This window comes from Momordica charantia, assembly GCF_013281855.1.
Source record: "Momordica charantia cultivar OHB3-1 chromosome 4 unlocalized genomic scaffold, Mcharantia_2.0 BLBB01000004.1, whole genome shotgun sequence".
NCBI lineage: Eukaryota > Viridiplantae > Streptophyta > Magnoliopsida > Cucurbitales > Cucurbitaceae > Momordica > Momordica charantia.
Window position 1 is genome coordinate 827,559 of NW_028275162.1, and position 23,289 is coordinate 850,847.

At 33.1% G+C, this 23,289-nt stretch overlaps 3 protein-coding genes across 4 annotated transcripts; all 3 read left to right on the plus strand.

The window, feature by feature from the left end:
* The first annotated feature begins 566 nt into the window (after window positions 1-566).
* LOC111016831 (Protein kinase superfamily protein) lies at window positions 567-3,936 on the plus strand. 2 transcript variants are annotated; one of them, XM_088122723.1, is made up of 7 exons: window positions 567-900; window positions 1,726-1,967; window positions 2,152-2,287; window positions 2,500-2,758; window positions 2,931-3,063; window positions 3,248-3,549; window positions 3,649-3,936. In XM_088122723.1, exons 1-6 carry the CDS (start codon window positions 747-749, stop codon window positions 3,521-3,523), a joined length of 1,200 nt encoding a protein of 399 aa, XP_087978849.1. In that variant the 5' UTR covers window positions 567-746; the 3' UTR covers window positions 3,524-3,549; window positions 3,649-3,936. The 2 variants fall into 2 exon arrangements, with proteins under 2 accessions (XP_087978849.1, XP_022148050.1); XM_022292358.2 differs by having other exon boundaries at window positions 568-900; window positions 3,248-3,936.
* Window positions 3,937-13,045: 9,109 nt separating this feature from the next.
* LOC111016753 (peroxidase P7) lies at window positions 13,046-15,647 on the plus strand. Its single transcript, XM_022292260.2, has 3 exons — window positions 13,046-13,318; window positions 13,994-14,185; window positions 14,835-15,647. The coding sequence occupies exons 1-3, from the start codon at window positions 13,118-13,120 to the stop codon at window positions 15,381-15,383; spliced, it is 942 nt and encodes a 313-aa protein (XP_022147952.1). The 5' UTR covers window positions 13,046-13,117; the 3' UTR covers window positions 15,384-15,647.
* Window positions 15,648-17,629: 1,982 nt separating this feature from the next.
* Window positions 17,630-22,927, plus strand: LOC111016752 (shaggy-related protein kinase zeta). The gene is made up of 12 exons (XM_022292259.2): window positions 17,630-17,929; window positions 19,373-19,465; window positions 19,717-19,776; window positions 19,860-20,132; window positions 20,226-20,300; window positions 20,429-20,485; window positions 20,681-20,821; window positions 20,915-20,965; window positions 21,065-21,160; window positions 21,333-21,416; window positions 21,878-21,979; window positions 22,513-22,927. The coding sequence occupies exons 1-12, from the start codon at window positions 17,915-17,917 to the stop codon at window positions 22,606-22,608; spliced, it is 1,143 nt and encodes a 380-aa protein (XP_022147951.1). The 5' UTR covers window positions 17,630-17,914; the 3' UTR covers window positions 22,609-22,927.
* The last annotated feature ends 362 nt before the right edge of the window (window positions 22,928-23,289 follow it).

The following is a 23,289-nucleotide window of genomic DNA, read 5'->3' on the forward strand; positions in this document are numbered from 1 at the left end:
GGAGATCTAAACTCATGACTTTTTAGTCAAAAACAGGTATCTTAATCGGTTGAGTTATGATATTTTTTTAGCACATGTGGGGTGGAGATTTGAACTAGTAAAAAACAGATACCTTAACCAGTTGAGCTATGTTCATATTGATTGTTGTATATTTTTTTAAGTTATATTTTTACATTATTTTTTAAATTGGTTAAAAATTGGGAGAGCCACCAAGGGGTAGTCCAGTTGACAAGGACTTGGAAGTTCTCTTTGTTCATGAACTGGCTTAGAAGTCTAAGTTTTTGAACTTTCAGACGAACTTAATACCAAAAACTCTTGATGTCTCTCGGGTCTAGACTTTGGGGCGTCTCTCGGGTCTAGATTTTGGGGCGAGTGCGGGTGCTCTGAATATAGAGGAGTAAAGTTCCGACTTCTGGTTATAAGATAAAAAATATATATATGTTCAAAATTGGGAGAGAGTGAAATATAAACCTGAAGGAGAGGGGTTGGCGGTAATATGATAAGAAAACAGGGACTAAAGTGCAAAGACTTCTCCACTTTACCATTCTCCGCGCCATAAGATAAAAGACGACCACAAAAGGGCACGGAAACAGAGAGAGTGGAGTAGGGAGTGTGTGTTTGTCAGTACTACTCAGCGCTCACGACTGAGCCACTGCTCGCACTCCTCCTCCGCTCTCTCTCTCTCTCTAATTCTAAATCTCAGTTCCTCGTGGCTGGGCTAGGGTTCGCTGTTTGGATCTGCAGCAATGGAGCTGGAAGACGAGTACCGAAGAAAAGAGCAGCTCGTGCTTGTGGCAATTGTGGTCCTCGCCTCCCTCGCTCTCGTTTCTTTGCTCGTTGCTTTCAGCTATTACTGCTACATCAGCAATAAGGTCTCGAAGCGCCTCAAGATCCGCAAAAGTACGCCTCATTTGGTACCATTTTTTTCTTTCCCTTCATTTATGCTTTTCGCTGCTCAGCTTTAGACAACGCTTCGAAAATGGAAGGAAATGCATTATTTCATTTCAATTCTCTCTTCTCGATTGTCTTCTTGAATAGGTAAACGACGAGTATTTCATGCTGTATGTATGTAATAAGAACTATGGGGATTAAGGGTTGAACAAAACTTGTCGGCTCAACGGTGTGGTCCAGTCTATTGGAGCTTCTTCTTATTGTTGTGTAATGTAATTAATGCATTTATTCAAATGATCAGTTGGCATATCAGTGTCACGCCAGTTGTATATTTCCTTAAGCGCAATTCATTAATAGCTAAAATAGAATAATGAAATTGAAACTTTTTGGAAGTACGTAGATGAATATGACACAATCTTAGAAGTATGAATACGAAAGGTGTAATTTAATCTTATTTTTGGAAATGCCTTGAGATACAAATTTTAGAAGTTTACCCATTTTTTTTGCTATCCGTTAACGTTTGAAAAACTCTTAAATTACCTTACGTTTCTTTTTCTCTTCTTGGTAAGTGGTCATTTTCTTTATTGGGCTGGGTCAAGAAATCGTGATTCAGTCCAGGAACTAAACATACACGCATGTTAGATAATGCACTTGAACGACATGCCATCCCAGTCAGTCCAGAACTCTGAAATACTTCGAAATGACATCGTTTATGTCGCCTGTTATTGGTTCCTAGATGAACTTGGTTTTCGCTTTTAAACTTTAATTTTTCTGCATATATCAGCAAACTGATGAGGCATTAGTTGACGTGTGCTGGTAATTCAATTCTTGAAGGGGGTGATTTTGAAGATGGAGGTAGTTTTGCAAATGTTAAAGAATTTTCCACTGAGAAAGGGCTCCAATTGTTCACCTTCAAGCAGCTACACTCAGCAACCGGTGGTTTTAGCAAGTCAAATGTAGTCGGGCACGGTAGCTTCGGTCATGTATATCGAGGAGTCCTCAATGATGGGAGGAAGGTTGCAATTAAGCTTATGGATCAAGGGGGGAAGCAGGGAGAGGACGAATTTAAAGTGGAGGTATTTCCTATGGACTCATTTTGCATACTTTGGCTCTTTTTATTTTGAAGAAATGGGCTCCTTCCGCATAAAAAGCTGTTGAGCTTATTTTGGACACTAATATAATACTCAGTTCCTTTTAAATTTTGATAATTGGGTGATTGTTAATTCAGTTTATGTGATCAGTTGTTAACCTTATGAATAGGTGGAATTGTTAAGTCGGCTTCATTCGCCATATTTGTTGGCATTGCTTGGGTATTGCTCAGATCACAATCACAAATTGCTGGTATATGAATTCATGGCAAATGGCGGTCTTCAAGAACATCTATACCCTGTTAGCAGTAAGTATAGACATTTCTGACTATTTGATGCTTTTAATAGAATAAGCTCATTTTAACGGGACCTTCAATCCACTAGTTGTCCCGCACCCGCATCTTCAAAATGAAGGGAAAACCTCTTTTAAAGTTGAGGCACATCGACCTTGGATTTACAACCGTAGGCGACTAAATTATTAGTTTATTTTTTGTTTTCATTCGTGAAATTTTACGTCCAGGTTCACATTCTGTTAGCGTTAAGTTGGACTGGGAAACAAGGCTGAGAGTTGCTCTTGAAGCTGCCAAAGGTTTGGAGTATTTACACGAACACGTAAGTCCCCCAGTAATTCATAGGGATTTCAAGAGCAGCAATGTCCTGTTGGACAAAAGCCTCCATGCCAAGGTTTCTGATTTTGGATTGGCAAAGATTGGCTCAGATAAAGCCGGGGGGCATGTCTCCACTCGAGTCCTGGGGACACAGGGATACGTCGCCCCTGAGTAAGAACCTCTTATCCCACCTGTGAAATCCTTCAATCGATGAATTTTTCCTGATTGTTGTTGTTTTGTCATGTCACTGTCGTGAAACCTTTGATACTTTTTGGTTTGTGTAATTGAATTTCCTTCTGTACTATAGCTTTTAAGTATAAGGTCACTTTTTTTTTTTCTGCAGGTATGCGCTAACAGGGCATTTAACAACCAAGTCAGATGTCTATAGTTATGGGGTTGTCCTCTTGGAGCTGCTTACAGGCAGAGTTCCAGTTGATATGAAGAGAACTCCTGGGGAAGCTTCCATTGTTTCTTGGGTAGGCTTCTTAACCACTTCAATTTTTGAAAATTTCTTGTGATGAAAAATGATGCTCTATGACCAAAGAAGTTGTAAATGTTGTACCCAATTTTCAACCTACCATCGATGACTCGGAACTTTGATTTCTAGTTTCTTAAACTAAATACTAATTTCTCGTTACATTCGAATGATTGGTGTGTCAGGCTTTGCCAAGGCTGACCGATAGGGAGAAGGTGATGGATATAATGGATCCTTCACTGGAGGGTCAGTACTCCATGAAGGATGTGGTTCAAGTAGCAGCAATTGCAGCCATGTGTGTTCAACCGGAGGCGGACTACAGGCCGCTGATGGCTGATGTTGTCCAATCACTGGTTCCACTGGTGAAAAATTTTAGGACAACTTCAAAGATCGGTAGCAGTTCTAGTTCCAGCGCTACCAAGTCACCTACACCACACGACAATGCCAGTTCAGGAGACTGAATCAAAGTGCAAGTTGTCTCTCGACGGTCGTTTCTTGTTAGCTAATGTAGATTTTAGACTATTTTGAGCTGTTGTAAGAAATCTATATCTGTATGCTAACCGTTTATTGTTTTCGCTGAAGGCAGTTACCGACCACGTCGGTGTCTCGTGGAAGGATCCGAATTCATAGAATGTGCAGTTGATCCCCCATTAGTTGTAATGTAATTAACGTTGGAAATGGGGAAGGCTTTTTTTAGATTGTAGGCTACCTGACCCTTATTTTCAAAATACAAAAGCTTGTATTTGTATTTGAATTCATAGATTGTAGGCTTTAAGTGTAATTGATGGCTCTGTAAAATAACTGTGTTGAACTGATTGTTTGGACCATATAGTTGTTTTTTGTCAAATAATCTTTAAGAATTGTTATTGAATGACGTAGAAATGATCTAAGTTATCATACAACTATTTATTCAAGAAGTTGTTTTAAGAAATGGGTCATATATGAGTGAATATAAGTTATGAACAAATAAGGAAAAGATAAAATTTGAAAAGTAATTAATCAAACTTATTTTGCTTTACTTTTACTATAATTTTTTTTGTTGTTAAAAAATTCGTACACAACTTATTCTTTTGTACTTGTCTCCTTCTAAAGATGGATTCATTTCTCGTTGGTGAGCAAGTTAAAAAAAAAAACATGAGTTTGATTTTCTGATTTGAGCATGATTTTGATTTCTTTGATACTAATTTTTACCTCTAATTTCTTCATCTATTAAATCAGGCATTACTTCGCTCTTGGCCGAACTTTTTTTTTTTTTTTGCAGTCAAAGCACGTGATGGAATGATCATTTAACACTAAATGATGAGGCCGTTGGATCACGTGCCTTAACAGTAGTAAAAACCTTCTGCCAAGGCTAGAGTTTTGGTAATGTTCTATTAAAAACATGTTTGAGAGTGATTTTGACTCTAGCTAAAATCATTTGTGCTATCTTATAAAATCACTTATATAAAATGTATTATAAATTATATAATATTATAAATAGTAATTATATAAAATTTATAATAAAAATGTTAATAAATTAATTAATATTATTTTAGATTCAACTAAATATTTAGTTAATAACTACCACTAGTTTACAAATACATTATTAAACACATCTTGAACAATTTTTTGAATTAAGATTCAATTTCTAAATCTGAAAAAAAAAATACAACTCTGTTCTTTTTAATGAATTCTGTACCATTATCTTCTCTCACCCTTCCTATATTTCTCCCTCCTACTAATTAAAGTCAACATAAGTATTAGAAAAAAATTATAGTACTATAGGAGTATCCCTTTGTTCACACTATTTTTTTCTCTATAAATAACTATTTAATATTGTCGGACACTATTTTTAAATATTATTGACTTAGATGACAATGTACATGAATAGCATGTTTTTGTAGTACTAGAAATTTTTTCGTAAGTATTATCCTCATACGAAACTCATCAAATTCATAAATAAATATTTATTAGTAAATTCAAGTATAACTTAATTAGTTACGACATATTTTTTTGGATAAAAAGGTAGATATCTGAATCCCCACTCCAACCGTGTTCAACTCAAGAAAAGTATATTATTTTTTTAAATTATTTAGAGGAAGAAAAAATATATATATAAAATTGAAAATAACAATACTAGTGGAGACCACCCACGATCTACCTCGCTGTGGAAGTCAAAGTCAGCCGCTATCATCATCCGGCCGTAAAACAGACGAGCAAAAGTTGGAAGGTCGGCGATTTTCGGTCAATACGACCACTTTGCTTACCTGTGAAGCCGGTTCCCGGTAGCAACAAAACAATTACAGCACACATGGCTCGAACTTTTTCGGCCAGCAAATCATATAAATAAAATAGCAATAAAATTTGATCATATAACTTTTAGATCCATCTGCATTGACAGTACAAAATAGAAAGTTAAATCCAACTATGATATATATCTCCGATCAAGAATATGTAGATTTAATAATTCATCCCACGACAAAATAAAATTATATTAATTGATATTTTTATTATATTTAAGAAATATCTGGTTGATTTCTCAATATCCATATCTAACTCTTTTATAATGTGGATCGAAATATCTAAAAAAAAAAATGTGGATCGAACAATTCAATACAATATTTAGTGAATGGGTCAAACTTCTATGTCCATAAACATTCAAGCATATATATCTTGAACCGGGATTTTCGGCTTCATGCCTTCTGTTTTGTTGAATCCAAATTGGAAACTCTCTCTTATTATATTCTCTAAATTTGCCAATTGGGTTTTGGATTTTAACGATTCCAGCTTGCATCAAATGATAAAGTTGAAGGACAAAATCACAAATAAAGTAAAATAAAAGTAATTACCCACTTGATTGAAAACTAGAAAAACAGGGCCACCTTTCTTACCATTTGGAGTTTTAATCTTAGGTTTTTTCCGTGATTGTTGAAGTCAATTTGTGCGTATCTCAGCCAAAAAATTTTGTAAGGATAAAATTTAAAAAAAAGAATTCCTTTTTTTCTTTTTCTCTTAACTTTGTTTGTAACTATTTTAAAATTTTAGGGGATGAATTAGAGGAAATTTTTTTAAAATTAAATTTTTTTTTTTATAATTTTTAATCTACAAATTGGTTAGGTCAAACACATAAAGCTGATTAATTCTTTCATATTTGTCAGTTTCCAGTTTCCATAAACGAAATGGAAGACTTGGTTAGATCATTCCCAGAAGAATGACACATTACAGCTCACTCTATATTGGATATCTTTGAATAAAACTTGCAAATTTAAGGCTTTTTCCCTTTTTGGGCCCACTGTTATCCAATTTTTGGATGCATAAAAATTGTCAATTGTATTATTTATTTATGTACAAAGTCTTTGCCTCTTTGCCTCCCCCAATCAATGAAGAGAAATTTTCTTCCCATTGACTGTAGCAACCATGGCACACGTTTTGGTTCTAAAGATTTTCGACTCAATTTTTTTTTCTTTTTAAAAAGGTGAAAATTTGGTTTTGTACAACCAGACATATGGTGTGTATTTAAACTTTCGACTTCGAAAAAATTACATTTACTATTGAGTTATGTTCATGATAACTTGTGAGATGAGAATTAAAATTTTCAACCAGAGAAGGACTAAAATATTAATTTATTACCTTCCATATTTGGTTTTTAAATATAAACGTGTAACTTAATTTAAATATTAGCTTAAAAAATATAATTTATAGTTGAGTGAGAATTAACAAATCTATAACCTAGACAGATAAATTCCCATATTATACCAAATGTACACTTCATCTCATAATCTCAAGATATAGAAATCTAATATGTGAGTTTTAAAGTATTTCTACTTTATTGATTTAATTTGTATATATATAATATTTTAATGCAGAAAAGCAAAAAGAAGTTTACAAAATTAAGTACATCTAGTTAAGTTTTAAATAATAACGATAATAATTATAATAATAATAACAACCTTTCAAGTTTAATCACACATAAAATTGAAATTATATCATTGACATAAATTTTTTAGTTCAACAACATGTGAGGTAGAAAGTCGACATCTTCCAACTTTTTAGTCGAGAAATATATATGACTAATTGAGATTAACCACTTAGCTAAGTTATCCTTAAAATTGATTGATTCGATAAGATGGCCATCTTGATTTTTGTGTTCATTTTTAATACTATTTGTTAATATTTACCCAGCCGTCAAGAAAGACTGTTTAAAGTTTTTTTTTTTTTTAAATACGTCAAAATCATTTTCGAGATATAGAAAAGTTATATATATCACTACCAGAATATAATGGAGTGTGGAGTATAGTTATTACGAATAAAAATATAAAAAATAAGTCAATGGCTAATTTCTAATACACATGCTTAATTGCATGGTACTATATTTTAGTACAATTGAAATTGAATGGTAATTAAACAAGTCGTAGAAACTAATGGAAGGAAACTCTAATTATAACGGGATAAAACATCTAAATTGACTAATCATTTGATGATGTGTGGGCAAAATGATCAAGCAAAATACAGATATAGATCAATTAATTAAGGTATCCATTCATACAAAAAATATTTTAAAATATTATTATCTAAATAAAGAGCGTAAATTAAAGTTTAGTCTAAATTATATCTATTGCTTAATTATATCAATATTTTAATCCCAACGTTGCCTGTTTTTTAATCTAGTCCCTATTGTTTAGAAAATTATAATTTAATAATCCTTTATGTTTTAACTTTTTTAATTTGGTCGCTGATGGTTAGTAATAAATTTGAATTTATACTAAATTCATAAATCGGTAAAAATATCACATAAGAGGAGACAATTTCTAATTCTTCCTCCAAAATTCTAAAAAGATGGTAGAAATTTTTAATTTTCATATTATATTTTTTCTTCAATAAATTTTCTATTTCACCAAATATTATGTCAGAAAAGTTTATTATCGATTCTTCAATCATTTATTAACAGCGAATGACTAAATTAAAAGATATAAAAATATAAAGAACTAAATTGAAACTCGAAGCACACTTGAAAAAATATATATGTTCCTTTTATTTGATAACTTGCAACGAGTGGGGTCTCGTTTATTTCATTTTTCCAAAGGACGGTCCAATTTGTCAAAATATAGAGATAAAACGAAAAGTAATTTAAAAGTATTGTTTTTCTCCAAATTGACAACACGGATAAGCTCATATAGTAAAGTTTTCTGATGAATTCTCGAACGAATCCTCTTTTTTTTTTCTTTATTTATTATTATTATTTTGAAAATTAGGAATCAAAACTTTGCTCTTTCATATCTAGGAGATATCTAAGTTCATTTGAAGGTTTGAACTTAAAATCTCTCGGTCGATATCATGAGGAGACCCACAAAGATTTAAATTTCAAAACATCATATTCTTAGACGATATAAATTTATTTGTAGATTAAAAAATTTAAACTAACAAAGTGTAATAACTTAATACATTTTATCAGCCATCTTTCTCAAAAAAAAAAAATACTTTTTGTTATGGAGAACAAAACGACCCGAAACGGGATAAGGAGTTGAAGTCTGAGATCATTGATTGGGGGAGACCGGCCCGTGACGTAACGGGCCAGCCCAAAGAACGACCTATTGCCGGGGCAAAGAGCGAGGAAAGCGACTGGCAGAGAACTAACCAGGCCGAGAGGGCTCGTTCCCGACCCGGGGCTCGGCCCCGACCCGGTGCTCGGTCCCGACCCGGTGCTCGGCCCCGACCCGGTGCTCGGCCCCGACCCGGGCCTCGGCCCACGGCCCAGCCAACGATCCCCCATCTTCGATCGACGATTCCACCCAGGCCCTGCAACGGTGAATTAGGGTTAGCTATGGAAAGTTCTGGAACAACTCCACGCTATAAGTAGCGATCCGACCTTAGAAGTAGGGGGAGGCGAAGAAGTGACTACATTTACCTTGTTCTCTTACTAACTTAAGCATCGGAGCACGTGTGACTAGAGTCACACCGGTTTAGCTCAATTTGGTTTTGCAGGTACTAGACCCGGATCAACAAGTTTGATGGGTGCGAGGAGGAGAACCGGAGGACCGAAATCCACGCATCAACACTTTTTTTCAGCCATCTTCAAACAAAATATCTATGAATTCTCATCAACACTGGCATGCTAGTAAACAAAGTTTATATTATTAATGTTTCTTAAAGAAAAAACTTGAATAATCCTCCAAGTGTTTCATCATAATTAACAAAATAATCTCTATAACATTTTTTATACAAACAATTGATTTGACATTATTAATTAGATTTGCTTTTCTAAGACCATATGCTTTGAACATAATTAATTGTAAAACACATCATAATCATCTTTTTGACACGGTCACAATTTTGTTCTTATATCTTCATCTTATATTTGAAAGACAAGAAATTTGATGCAATTTATAAATTTAGACATGCTTAAAAAAAGGGAAAAAAGAAACTTATTTAGTCAGAAACAATAATTCCACAAATTCGACTCATCTCCTTGATATAAGGTATTTATTTGTCCCTACATATATTTGGAGTGCCCCCTTCTTTGATACTTAATTTGTTATTTTGCATGAAAAAAGTCAACACAAGTAACTAACCCAATTAAATTCTCTCTCTCTGTCTCTCTCTCTCTAGAGAATTCTTTGCTGTTAATCATTAAGGATAAAAGTATTCTCTAATTAATTTGTTTCAATTTTTTTTTATATGAAAATGTGGGTCGACATTATATTGATTGATATCTCTGTGATAGGATTTTGAAAGAAAAAAATGTCAATAAAATATTTGGTATTACCGAAAAAGTTTCTTAAATTCAAAATAGAAAAAAGAAAAAAAAAGCATATGTTATATTAATTAAAGATATATATTGAATCAATCATCTAAAGCCTCTCTTGGTGTTTTAAGCTACAAACTAAAAAATATGTTATTGGTGTTAGATATAAAAATAAAAACAAAATATTTAACTACAATAACCTATATGAATATATATATAATTTTGAACCTAAAATAAAATATTAAGTATAGAATCAAAAAGAAAATAAGTAAAGAGTGTGTTTAGAAAATTTATTTTGAATCAATATTCTGCTTCATTTTCGAAACTACTCTAAAAAATTTGGATTATATTGAAATGGTTGACTTTTTAATTCTTAATTTCAATCAATTAATATTTTCATAACAATGAATATGTTTTATTAATTAAATTTTTTATTATTTTAAGATTTGACTTGCAAAGCAGCAGTACATAATATCAAAGTCAAACTGTTTCTTAATTCCGGAGATCAAACACTCTTTACTTGACTAACTATAAACTTTATAACATTTTTTTTAAAGAAAAAATAAAGAAAAATCGATCCCAGGATAAAAACTAATTAATGTCACGAGGATACATATTCTAATAATCATTGAACTATGTTTAGATTAACAGTTTTTTTTGAATGAACATATGAATAAAGTTAAATAAATATTTAGGAATACCACATATTTTTTAAGAGTACATTTTAGTGTAGCTTTGGTCTAACGGCAGCTATCCACAATTATTGTATAAATTTAATCCGTTGAGCTAATACAATGATAGAAATGTTGGTGAAGATATATGCTTTAATTCATTGAGGTAGGTTAAGATTGACAAATTTTTTTTATATAAATATATGAAAAAAGTGAATATGTAGGAATACTTATTAGGAGTAAGGTTTATACCATTAGACTTTATGATGAGTGACATCTTCATGGTTACTCGGATCTCATGGGGTTCGAATTCATTCCCTTTCTATTCACCCTAGTCTCTTTGGACCAATGACCATTCATGAGTATTATTATGGAAAAAGAAAAAAGATCCACGAAAGAATGATGAATCTTGAAACTAATATTTGTCGTTAGATGATATATACTCTGATACTGTATTAATATCTTGAAGTATGAATGATAGAGATGATAAATACAATGGGAAGAAATGAATTCTCAATCATATCTAATAATGAACAATATAGAGGTATTATAGAGGCAACAGAGGCTTTAGGAAAATACATAAGTATAATTTTTAAAACATAAAACTAAAACTAAAATAGTTATAAAACCATATCGTAATTTTTAAAAATTTATTTTTATGTTCTATATTTGACTAATAATTTTTTAAAAATTTATTTTTATTTTTTATATTTGACTAATAATTTAAATGTTCTTTCAACCGAGGAAAAACTTGTCAAACATAAATTTAATTGAACAATAATTAACATCTATTTCTAATTAATCTTTCTATCCCACCCCTTTCCGTCAATTTGAAGGCTCTTATTATTGGTGGGAGATTTTCTTACCAATCTCATAGCTTAGATCGTAATCCAAGAAAATTAATGACATTTTAACACGTGTACTAGTAATAACATTAACATTAGCGGTGTAATGTAGGTTGCCAGACTTTAATAAATTTCGTGTCGTTTCTCCAACCTCTCATATTTAACCGTTACATTCATTTTTGGTTATTATTTATTTCACAAAATTAATTATTAGAATTTATTGGTACTTTTAATTGATATTTTTTGTTTTTCTCAAACGCTATACATTTAGGGGTGTAGAATTTAATTGTTACGTTTATTACCTATCATCATTAATTTTTTTCTAGAATATAACATTATAATTTTATTAAAGATTCCAACATTTAACTTGAAAGATTAAAGCAAAGCATAAATCAATTGGTTTAAATATTCTAGCTAAAAAAATTATTTGTTATGATTTGTTTAAAATTATATCAATTTGTTCAATTTGGTTTAAATTTTTTTTTTTTTGACAGATGTGTTAAATTGGTTTCAACCAAAAAAAATTGAAGTTTGTTTCATTTTACTTTAAGGTCTATTTTAGTCCATTTAGATTTTTCTATTTTGGTCCATCAATTTTTAAATTGTCTATTTTAGTCCCTATAAATTTGTAGTAGTATTGCAGTTATTTTATTGTTAATGTTAGGATGAATGAATAACATGAATTTCATGTGTGTTAGTGCATCATAGACGTGTATTTCAAAGTCACATAGATTGATTGATGCACGTATTTGTCGAGCATGCATCAAATGAAAAAAATAATAGTAAGAACTGAAAATTTGTATACTTTTTAAAGTCCAACGCCTAAAATTAACATTTAAAAATTCCAAAGACCAGTTATTTTGAAAAAGATCCTAAAAAATATTATAAAACTGGAAAAAAAATATCATTCAATTTACAAAATTCCTAGGTACAATTTTCCATCCAATAATTCAAGAATGAATCGTAACTTTGTTTTTTAAACTTGAACATAGCTCAATCGATCGATTTAAGTGTCAAGGATCCCATATTGAAAAAATAGGTACTTACAAAAGTTTGTAATAGATATGGACTATTTCTCTTATACTCAAACAAGCATTCGACTAAGATCGATCAGTCAGAAAAGCCACGATCTTGAGGAGCATGTGAAAGATGACACATTGATAAAGAAATAGAATTATTACCAATTGATTTTGAGATTGTATATATATACAGTACATCATGTGGAGGTGGGGGATCGAACTCAAGACCTCATTGTTGGAGATAAGCTCTTTGACAAATTGAAACATATTAATAGATTCAAGTTGCAGTACTAAAAAAAAATTATTTTTTTCAACTTTTAAAATAAAGTCTGAAATTTAAATCAATCATATTTTTGACTTAACAAAAATACAGTTAGGTTTCTACACGTACGATTGAGCAATAGGGCTCTTCTACAAAATTTTACTTTGTAAGATAAAAATAAATAAATAAAAAAAATAGAAATCAAGTCAACTTGGTTTTCCGTTGGCTGATCATTTCAGTTCCCCGTGATTGAAAGATTCTCTCTTGCTTGCTGCACCTCGGTCTGGGAAGCAAACAAATCTCCAAAGTGGAGAACCGCGTTTCAGCAGCAAACTTTGAATTTTATACCCAAACAGCCCCACGTCTTTGTCACATGCCCCATTTTAATATTTTTATCATTTTTTAAAAATTTATTTAGAAAACCTTTCTAATACTTCTCGTCCTCTATAAATAAATCAACTAATCACCCAAGCTTCACTCATCACACCAAAGAAAAAGCTCATTCTGATATAGCTTTCTCTTCTTCTTTTCTCTCTAATGGCTTCAATTTCTCATCTCTTCATAGTTCTCTCCCTCTTAACCTTCTCGGCCAATGCCCAGCTCTCCCCCACCTTCTACTCGAAAACCTGTCCAAACCTCCAACGGATCGTTCGTTCGGGTATGACCAAAGCTATTAACAAAGAACCTCGCATGGGGGCTTCCATCCTTCGCTTGTTCTTCCACGATTGCTTCGTAAATGTACGAACCAAAACGAATCGTTTCTTACATCTATCTATCTCTCTACGGTTTTTTTTTTTGAATAATTCTTACCTCATGATTGGTCGACCATCGTTATGTTTTTTATTTTTTAATTAGAAAAATAGATGATTGTCATATTTTTAGTGGTTGGTCGGCAATAAGATTATTATTGACTAATCAGGAAGTAAGTATTATTCTTCATCTAAAATAACGATAAGAAATTTTTTTAATTACTCTACTAAAAATTTGACAATCGTTTATTTTTGTTCCCTCTCTCCTTTTTGCATTTTCTTTCCCTCCATACGAGAAACAATCGTGTTAGTATCTTATCTTTGGCTGACTACCACTAGACTCTTGAAAGGTGGAGGAGAGAAATGTAGAGAAAATTTCTTTATGTTTTTTTTCTCTAAAAAAACTGTTAATTATTTTGAAATTCTTTCATGGTAACCGCCATCGTAATTATGATTATCAAAAAAAAATTTGACAGTTTTTAGTTTTTTGAATAACAAGAAAAATATCTTTTTATGTATTTTTTATCTCTTACCGATAATGGTAGTATATTGACCAATATTTTCGACAAATTTATAATGGTGGTAAGCGTTCTTCATATATAGGAGAATTGATCCGATGACTATTATGGGTTTTTGATGAAGCGGTTTAATTTAAATAATGCAGGGCTGTGATGGTTCTATACTGCTGGATGCCTCTTCAAGCTTTACCAGCGAAAAGAATGCGTTTCCCAACAGAGACTCGGCCAGAGGCTTCGAAGTGATTGACGACATTAAAACTAGTGTCGAAGCTGCTTGCAAAGGTGTCGTTTCATGCGCTGATATCCTTGCTCTTGCCACTCGCGAAGGGGTCAATTTGGTAATTTCCTCCTTTTAATTTCTTGCTTATACATCCCTGGCTATCTCTGCCCTTTTTTTCCATTTTTCCTTTTTATTTTTTGAGTTTTAACTTTTACGTAGGATCAAGATTACAGCTATTTTCCCCATAATTTATTATATATTATTATATTGTACGTCGTAATCATATTTTTAACAATATAGGATAACCTTTTCCTATCTTTGTCTATACCGCGTCATCACAGGACAATTTTTTTAAGTCGTGGAATTCAATTAATCATCTTATTTGCGTTCTTTTCCCCTTAAATATTTAACTTCTTGTTGACTTTTTGCTGCATGATATGATTTTACATGCAATACGTAAAAAATAAGATAGATAAAATTAGATAAAAACTTATATGCTGAATTTCGGTAAGCATATAAAACTATACATATACGTACTGAGAAGTTATATTACTAGCGTTTTTCTTAAATGTTTATAGAATAAGTGTTCAACTAAAAGTTTTTCCAAATTATTTTAAATTCAAATAACATTTAAAAATTCACAGCTATTTATTCTCCACTTGGTATGCATCATGATCTGTGTTGGTTGTCATTTTTGCTTAATGAGGTATATATTTATTGGCAAATATCTAAAACTTTTGCTTCGTTTGATTTTTTTTAATTGATAGCTTGGAGGGCCTAGTTGGACACTACCGCTTGGTCGGAAGGACTCGAGGACCGCGAGCGAGAGTGGAGCAAACAACAACCTACCAGGGCCAGGCTCGGACCTATCGACGCTGATCTCGATGTTCAGCGCGCAGGGGCTAAACGCCCGTGAGATGACCGCGCTCTCGGGCGCCCACACCATCGGCATGGCCAATTGTGCCTTCTTCCGAACCCGCATCTACAACGAGTCGAACATCGACCCCACATTCGCCGCCCAGCGGAGAGCCAACTGCCCGTTCACCGGCGGCGACACCAACTTGGCCCCACTCGACGGAACGCCCAATAAGTTCGACAACACGTATTACCGGGACTTGATTAATAAGCGTGGCCTGTTCCATTCCGACCAGCAGCTCTTCAACGGCGGTTCTCAAGACCCGCTGGTTCGGACTTACAGCACAAGCCCGGCCATCTTCACGAGGGACTTTTCGAATGCGATGATAAAGATGGGGAATCTCGGCCCGCCGGCTGGGGCGCCAACTGAGATCAGATTAAATTGCAGGGTAGTTAATTAATTAATAATTATTAAATTTCCCCTGCCGGATCGAGCAACTATATATAATTAGGAACAATATTTATAGTTTATATAATATAATATTTAGCTATACGAATAAGAAAGATATGCTTGCCCACTGCCAAATGTATGGATAAATTAGTTGTTATTTCTCTAATTTTTCTGTTTCTCTACTTGGTTTCTTTTCTTTCTACGTGTTGTAGAATATTTCTGGCTATCAAAGGAATTAATGCCATTTAATGAAATTTAAATTAGCTTTATAGTATCCTTTCGTCCCTCTTTAATTACTCTGACTTTTTTTTTTTCTTTTTGAAGAAGAATTTCTCTGACTTTTTAGTTTCGTACGTTAATCGAGAACCATTCAAAGTAACATAATTATGCTCTCGCTTGTTAAAAGACATTTGTAATTTTTTTTAAAACTTTTTTTTTTTTTTTTATGGATTGTGGTATTTGGATCTTCAACGGCGATAAATAATCTAAAAAGTATATGCATTTGACTACTTTGGTAATTTTACATTTTCAGCTTTTGTTTAATTTTATTTCTATTTTTCTTTTTTCTTTGTTTTAACATATAGTTACAACTTTTTGTCTATTTTCGTTTTGTCCATATTCAATAAATTTTATACATATCTCTTTTGCTCGCACATGTAGAATGTTTTATGTAGTTTTTTCCTCTTCTTACATAGCCAAATGATTATAAAATTGACAAGCATTTGTTTAAATAATTTATGTTATATCGATGACAAATTCATGAGCTGGAAAGTTTTTTTGTGTTGGAACATGAGCATAATTGCACATGAGAAAGATATATTTAAATAAATAAGCCAAATTTTAAAGTGGAGTTAAAATTAAAATTGGAATATTGCATTTCATAGATTTTTTTTAAGTACAATATGGGAGTAGGGGTTCGAACTCATGACCTTTTGATCAGATATAGATGCCTTAACCATTTGAGTTATACTCAATTTGACATTTCATTTCATAGATTTAAGTAAAACGTATTCATAAACATTGGAAAGATACAAGTTTTTTTTTTTAAGATTTAATTGATCAAAATAAAATTTATTAATAAATTGTATATATTATGTTCCACCTATTAAAATAGTTAGTTAATCGTTTGAGTTATAATTTAGAAATACTTAATTATGATATATAATATTGTAATACAAATTGCATGTATAGTAAAACTAATTGCATTACAACATATGTGTATCTTTCCTATTTTAATAAATAATATTTATTAAAGAAACTATATACATGTGCGAGGAATGATCACTATAGTGGTAGGAAAAAATATTTATTTTTACCGTAGGAATAAGTAGAAAATAACTAAGAAATTAAAAATTAATAACAACAGTATCGAGAACACACTCCCATAATTTTCTATCCGACTCAGGCCAATTTCTCAAAATAATTAAATATTACAATAGTGTTAACTAGTATATAAAGACTTAAATACCTACCATAATTTTTCGACGTAGACAACTTCTATTATAATATTTTGCCAAAAATTCTACACATGAATGTTATGGCTAAAAATCATTGAACAGTATAACAATATATTCCTAGACCAGCCTTTTCAAATTTGCCTTTCGGCCCATAGTTTCTGCAAAATTATTTCGAATCTTTGACAATTTAAACTAATCTTCATTATGGTCTAAACTTTTATAACAGGTTTAAATTATCTCTCTCTCTTTAAACGACTCTCATGCTTTTATCATATTTTTCCTTTAAAGTAATCTTAGGCACACCTTTTCTAACTTAACTATATCTTTGTAAAAAATTTGATAAGTTTTTTATCTTTTGAAAAACAAAAAAGTATTTCCTTTCCTACGTTTATTTTCTTTAATCGTAAAAAATTTAATGGTTGTAAAAAAAAAAGTGTTGATCATAAACACTAAGTATTTTTCTAATAACTTTTATACAATTTTTATTTCCTCTAATTTAGTAAAAAATTGGTAAGTCCATTAAAAAAAAGGGTACAATCATAATTTGTACTGAGTTTTTTTTTTCAATTTTAAATTGGCAATACATTATACTATACGGACATAATTAATGTTTAACAATAAGTGATAAAATAGGAATTTGCTCTAAAAAGATGAATCATTGGGTTCCCTTCATGTGACCCTTGTCGAATCTGTCGCCTAGGCCGCAGGTTTACGTTAGTTACCATGTGCCCGCCCGCACAGAACCACCGGCACTGACTCCGGACGTAGATAAGATCATAAGATACCAATTCCATAAAGCTCTCGTTCTGACTGGACCATGCGCCACTCTCTTAATCGAGTGGGTCTACCATTCTCTCTCTCTCTCTCTTCCAAATCTCTCTCACTGTCAAGAGGATGAACAGACCGAGAAATTATATGTAGAAATTGAAATGGCGATGTCACGGTGTTTTCTCGTTCTCGCATTTCCTCCTGGTTCGTAGGGATTCGCTATTCATTGTCGGTTACCGAAGTTTCTGCCGCGACGGACTTTGCTTGGGAATGATCCTCTGAAGCTCTACACAGACTACACTTTCGTGCTTCTGGAATGGACTCCGATAAGGTAATTTTCGTTTTCTTTATTTTGTTTCAAGATTTCTCTGCATCGTGTATGTATGGTTTGATTGGCGGTGGTTGTCGAATCGCGTTCGATTCTCCTCTTATGTTCGGCTACGAACAATTCGAGAGCGATCTAGTTGCTCTTTTAGAATGCTTACGCTCTCTGATCGGAGGATTACGCTGGATGCTCTTGCGGTGTATTTTCTGAATGAGTATGCGATCGGAGAGGTTTTGTGGATCGAGTTCTTGAACTACTTTTTATGTTTCTTTGAAACTGTATGTTATTGCTGCTGCATTATCCTGTTTTGGAACGTTTGACTGAGATCATGATCCTGTTTACTGGCTTAATTTTCTCAGGTCCTTTTAGTTTGACTACTAAAATTAAGAGTAAATAAAACGCGTATTATCTTGTTAGCTCGTTTCGTTTCTCTCGACCTCATAAAGAAAACAGTGAATGCAGTACGGATCTCTTTGCATGATTTTCCCTTCAAATCTTATCTTCTTAGTTGCCAAGCATCAAATGAAGATGCTTCTCGTTCTCTCTCCGCTCCTCGATTTTGCATTGTTGTGACAGCTCAATTTGACTTAGACCTGCGATTACTTGGTTTGAGTCGTTTGACTGAGTTTTAAGCTTGAATTCCGTTGATAGGTTTGATTGCTTCAAAGACGTTATATAATTGCTTCATGGATGATAAGTCCCTGATGCTTAAATATATATACGCACATATCGGTTTGAGTACTGTACTATATTTTTGTTCTCAGATTTTCATTCTTCTTTATATAAGTGAGGTACAATATATGTAATATTTCAACTATTTGAGCCTTTTACCTTTTTGTTGCTTGTGTTTTAAACGCTTGCAGTTTGCTTGAGGATGTTGGTGATACTTGATTCCATATACTTTAGTCTTTTGGAATATTGCTCGGAGTCCGGACACGCAATATTTTTTTTTCCTACTCTTCTTTGTGGAGGAGGGGGTCCTAGTGCGTTTCTTAAGATATTTGTGTTTCAGCTTTTAATTATTATATATTTTGAAGACGTTGAGCTTTTTCTTCAACTTGCTTCTCATTTTTCATGCATTTCCTGACACATCCTAATATAATCAAGCATTCCAAATACTAGCATTGACTGACGCAGATACTTCCCAATCCTTGTCATTGATTATTCGTGTATTTTAGTAAAACTTTATTATATATGGCACGAATCAGAAATCATTTCACTGTGAAATAGAGAACTCATATGTATCAATGAAACATGATCAGCGAAATAGTTAGTTTAATGTTCAAGAGGCATTGTAGATGTCTTTTGCGTTTTTATCAATGCCATTCAAGGGTAACTAATATCAATTTTATGTTTGGAGGTGTTATTTGCCAAGTATTCAAAATTCTGGTCATCCATATAGTTTAGGAACTTGCTCATCTTTTGTTATATGTTGCTTCAAAATTGCAGGAAATGACATCAACTATTGTAGAAAGCAAGGATACAGTAACTGGTCACATAATCTCCACTACTATTGGAGGGAAAAATGGCGAGCCAAAACAGGTTATAATTTTCTTTCTGACTTATTAACTTACGCATGTGTTGAATTTATCAATTGCGAAGATTTACTTTATTTTTTTCCTACTTAGTTGTTATAATAAAATAATATTAGTTGGCCATTTTTGCTCTTCTTGTACGAAAATCAAGATCTGCAACTTGGTCCTCAGACTCACTACTAGCATTTTAATGTTCTCTAAGGTTTTGAGTTGCTAAACTGCTTATTTTTTGTTTCCTTGATTTTCACACTGCTCTAGACTATTAGCTATATGGCGGAACGTGTTGTTGGTTCCGGATCGTTTGGAATTGTTTTCCAGGTAAATAAAAAAAATTAATTAATAATCTGTCAAATTTATCTTTCCATTCTTCTATTTCAAAATTTCGTCTATACTCTCCTTAGGCAAAGTGCTTGGAAACTGGGGAAACTGTTGCAATAAAGAAAGTCTTACAGGACAGACGTTATAAAAATCGTGAGCTGCAGTTGATGCGCTTGATGGATCATCCAAATGTTGTTTCCTTAAAGCATTGTTTCTTTTCTACAACTAGTAAAGACGAGCTCTTCTTAAATCTGGTTATGGAATACGTTCCTGAGACTATGTATCGAGTACTGAAACACTACTGCAGTATGAACCAGAGGATGCCGCTCATCTATGTGAAACTTTACACTTATCAAGTATGAACTGACACGCCCAGATACTTTGTATTCAACAAGGTTCCTTTGTCCTTTTCCATCTTTATTCCGAAACTAAATAATTTTTTTTATTAGATCTTCAGGGGGCTGGCTTATATACACACTGTTCCTGGGGTTTGCCATCGAGATGTAAAGCCTCATAATCTTTTGGTATGTAATCTATATGTCTCTTATTATTTGTGAGCTAAAATTAGTTTTGTACTTAATCTAATAGATTAGCCTCTTTTAATTTGCATGTTAATTATAGTTTCCTTCTAAACCGAAACAAAACTTTACAGGTCGATCCTCTCACGCATCAGGTCAAACTTTGTGATTTTGGAAGTGCAAAAGCTTTGGTATAATTTTCGTTATTCCTATCTTATTTATTTATGTTCCCAACTTGGCCAAATGACTTTATTTGTTAGAATAAAAGAATGCATAATATTTGCTTAAGCTATCAAGTTAGAGTATTGACAATATGTTTAAAGAGTAATTTATAACACATATACCTTCATCTGTAAACAATTTATTTATAATAATTCTTCCGTCAGGTTAAAGGTGAAGCAAACATCTCTTACATATGCTCCCGTTACTATCGAGCTCCAGAGCTCATATTTGGTGCAACAGAGTATTCTACATCCATTGACATATGGTCGGCTGGTTGTGTTCTGGCCGAGCTGCTTCTAGGACAGGTTGACAACTTGTGGCAGTTTCTGATTATTTACTTGCTATGAGCAAGAGGTTATGAAATTCATTCAATTTAGTTTTCTGTTATCTCTTTGTAGCCACTGTTTCCTGGGGAAAATGCAGTAGATCAACTGGTTGAGATAATCAAGGTGAAGCCTAATTTATGGTTCAATTAAAATATGTCTCATGGCCATGGAAGTATGATTATTACAAATTTTTTTATTATTTTTCTTTTCTTAAAATTTCAGGTTCTTGGCACTCCAACTCGAGAAGAAATTCGATGCATGAATCCAAATTATACTGATTTTAGGTTTCCTCAGATCAAAGCCCACCCGTGGCACAAGGTACAGGATGCAGCATATTTCGAATATATATCACTCATGCATCATCTTCCCCTTGTCTCGCTTATTTAAAGCGGCACAAATTTGTCTGATTGAATCTGTTCGTGATATGTTGTCTCATCTGTGCAATGTTCTCTGCTTCTATAATTAACATATTTACATAATATCCATGTAGGTCTTCCATAAACGAATGCCACCTGAAGCTATTGATCTTGCTTCAAGGCTTCTTCAATATTCACCCGGTCTCCGGTGCACTGCTGTGAGTTCAAACTTTTCATACTCTACTGTTGATATCTAATAATATATCTTAATGACCTACTTTAATTGGTTATCTACTTGCTCATATCCATGAAATTTTTCACCATGTTGGTATCTTTGGCCATGCTATAGGCTGCATTCTTGAATTCCTGCCATCTATTTGTGCGTTATATAGTTTGTTAGAGAGATAAATGTTGTTTTCTTTTTGGGACATTTGGAACCTTGTCAGATTTAATACCTTTTCATAGGTATCGGTTTCTAACGATTTTTGTAATTACGTTGGGTATCATCTTTTTGGATTGGAGTTCCTACTTGTGGGGGTTTCTTTTCCTTTTTTGGGCTTGTTCTTTTTACAGCCTTCGTATGTTCTTTCATTTTTTTCAAATGAAAGTTCGGTTTCTCATAAAGAAAAAAAGAAAATTAAATGTTGTTTTTCTGACCAACTACTTCCCTCCCGGGCAGCTTGAAGCATGTGCGCACCCCTTCTTTGATGAGCTTCGGGAACCAAACGCCCGCCTCCCCAATGGTCGTCAGTTGCCACCACTCTTCAACTTTAAACAGGAAGTATGTCTGTAGACTCTGTACTTCATTTACGTTTCTTTCCCTACTACTAGCCAATTAAAGCAAATAAGATATTACGCTATCCATATGATATAGCTGCATCTGAGTAATACTTCACATCAAGTAAAGGACAAAGACAACCTCATAGCTTACAATTTGTGTACAAAATGAGTTTTGAGCTGTTTAAGAGTTATCCCGTCCAAGGGCGCTACTTGAGGGAAAAAAAAGTTCGTACAGAAAAATCACAACAACATGCTGTTATTTCTTTAGACATATTTTTTATTTTTTTAAAAGAAACTTTGAGAATATATTGAACAGAAGTGGGAGGGGAACAGCCTAAAGGCCGGGTAGAAAGAACTAAACTAAAAAGGCATTTTAGTTATGACATTCGGAATACACACAATCAATTCACCAACTTCCGTAAGGTTATCATCCATGTAACCATTTGAGGAACTTGAGAACATTCATCCACCTCAAGAATCATTTCTCTGCGTATTTTGATTGATTATTTTTCCATAATTTAATTTACTTTACAGCTATCCGGAGCATCCACTGAATTAGTAAAGAGGCTCATACCGGAGCATGTTCGGCGGCAGATGGGACTGTCATTCCCACATCAAGCAGGTACGTAGATTAACTCGAAAAGAGGGACACGCTCTTCTTCCAGCAAAAAGTCGTGAGGCGAAAGCAACCATTCTGGAGAACTATACATATTGCCCGTCCAGCGCCATCCTTGAATGGTAAAATATCAACTACTTTTGCTTTAGCTAATATGATGGTATATTTGCTACGTCTGTACATTATTTTTACCGCAAAAATTTTATATAGCTAGGTGTATAGAAAGGGTAATTGTATTGTATATCACGTCTTGGCTAGGTAATCCCATTACAAGCTCAAGTGGTTTACTGTAGATTGTAATTCTGTTAGCTTATAATCATCACCGTTATCTCATTTGTGTTGTTATGCTCTTCGTTTGTATTTATTTAGATTAGGAGAATTATTATTTCTTCTCGTTGTTGATTACTGTTATATCATAATGTAGTGTGTGCCTTTAAGCTTTTGAATGTAGATTCGTTGCCGGAGGGGGAAAATGCCAAAATGGAAAAAGAATAAGCAATCAAATGATTGATCTCCAGACGAACCAATGATGCCAAGCATGAAAAGTTGGCGGGCGACGTTAGCGTAAGAATTTGTTTGGTAATTTTGCCATTTTTAATCTAATTTTCGCGGTTTGCCATCAACGTCTGGATTTTACTGAGGGTGTGGCCGTCGAGTGGATTTGTTTTCGGATTTTTTTTTTCTTTTCCCCTCGT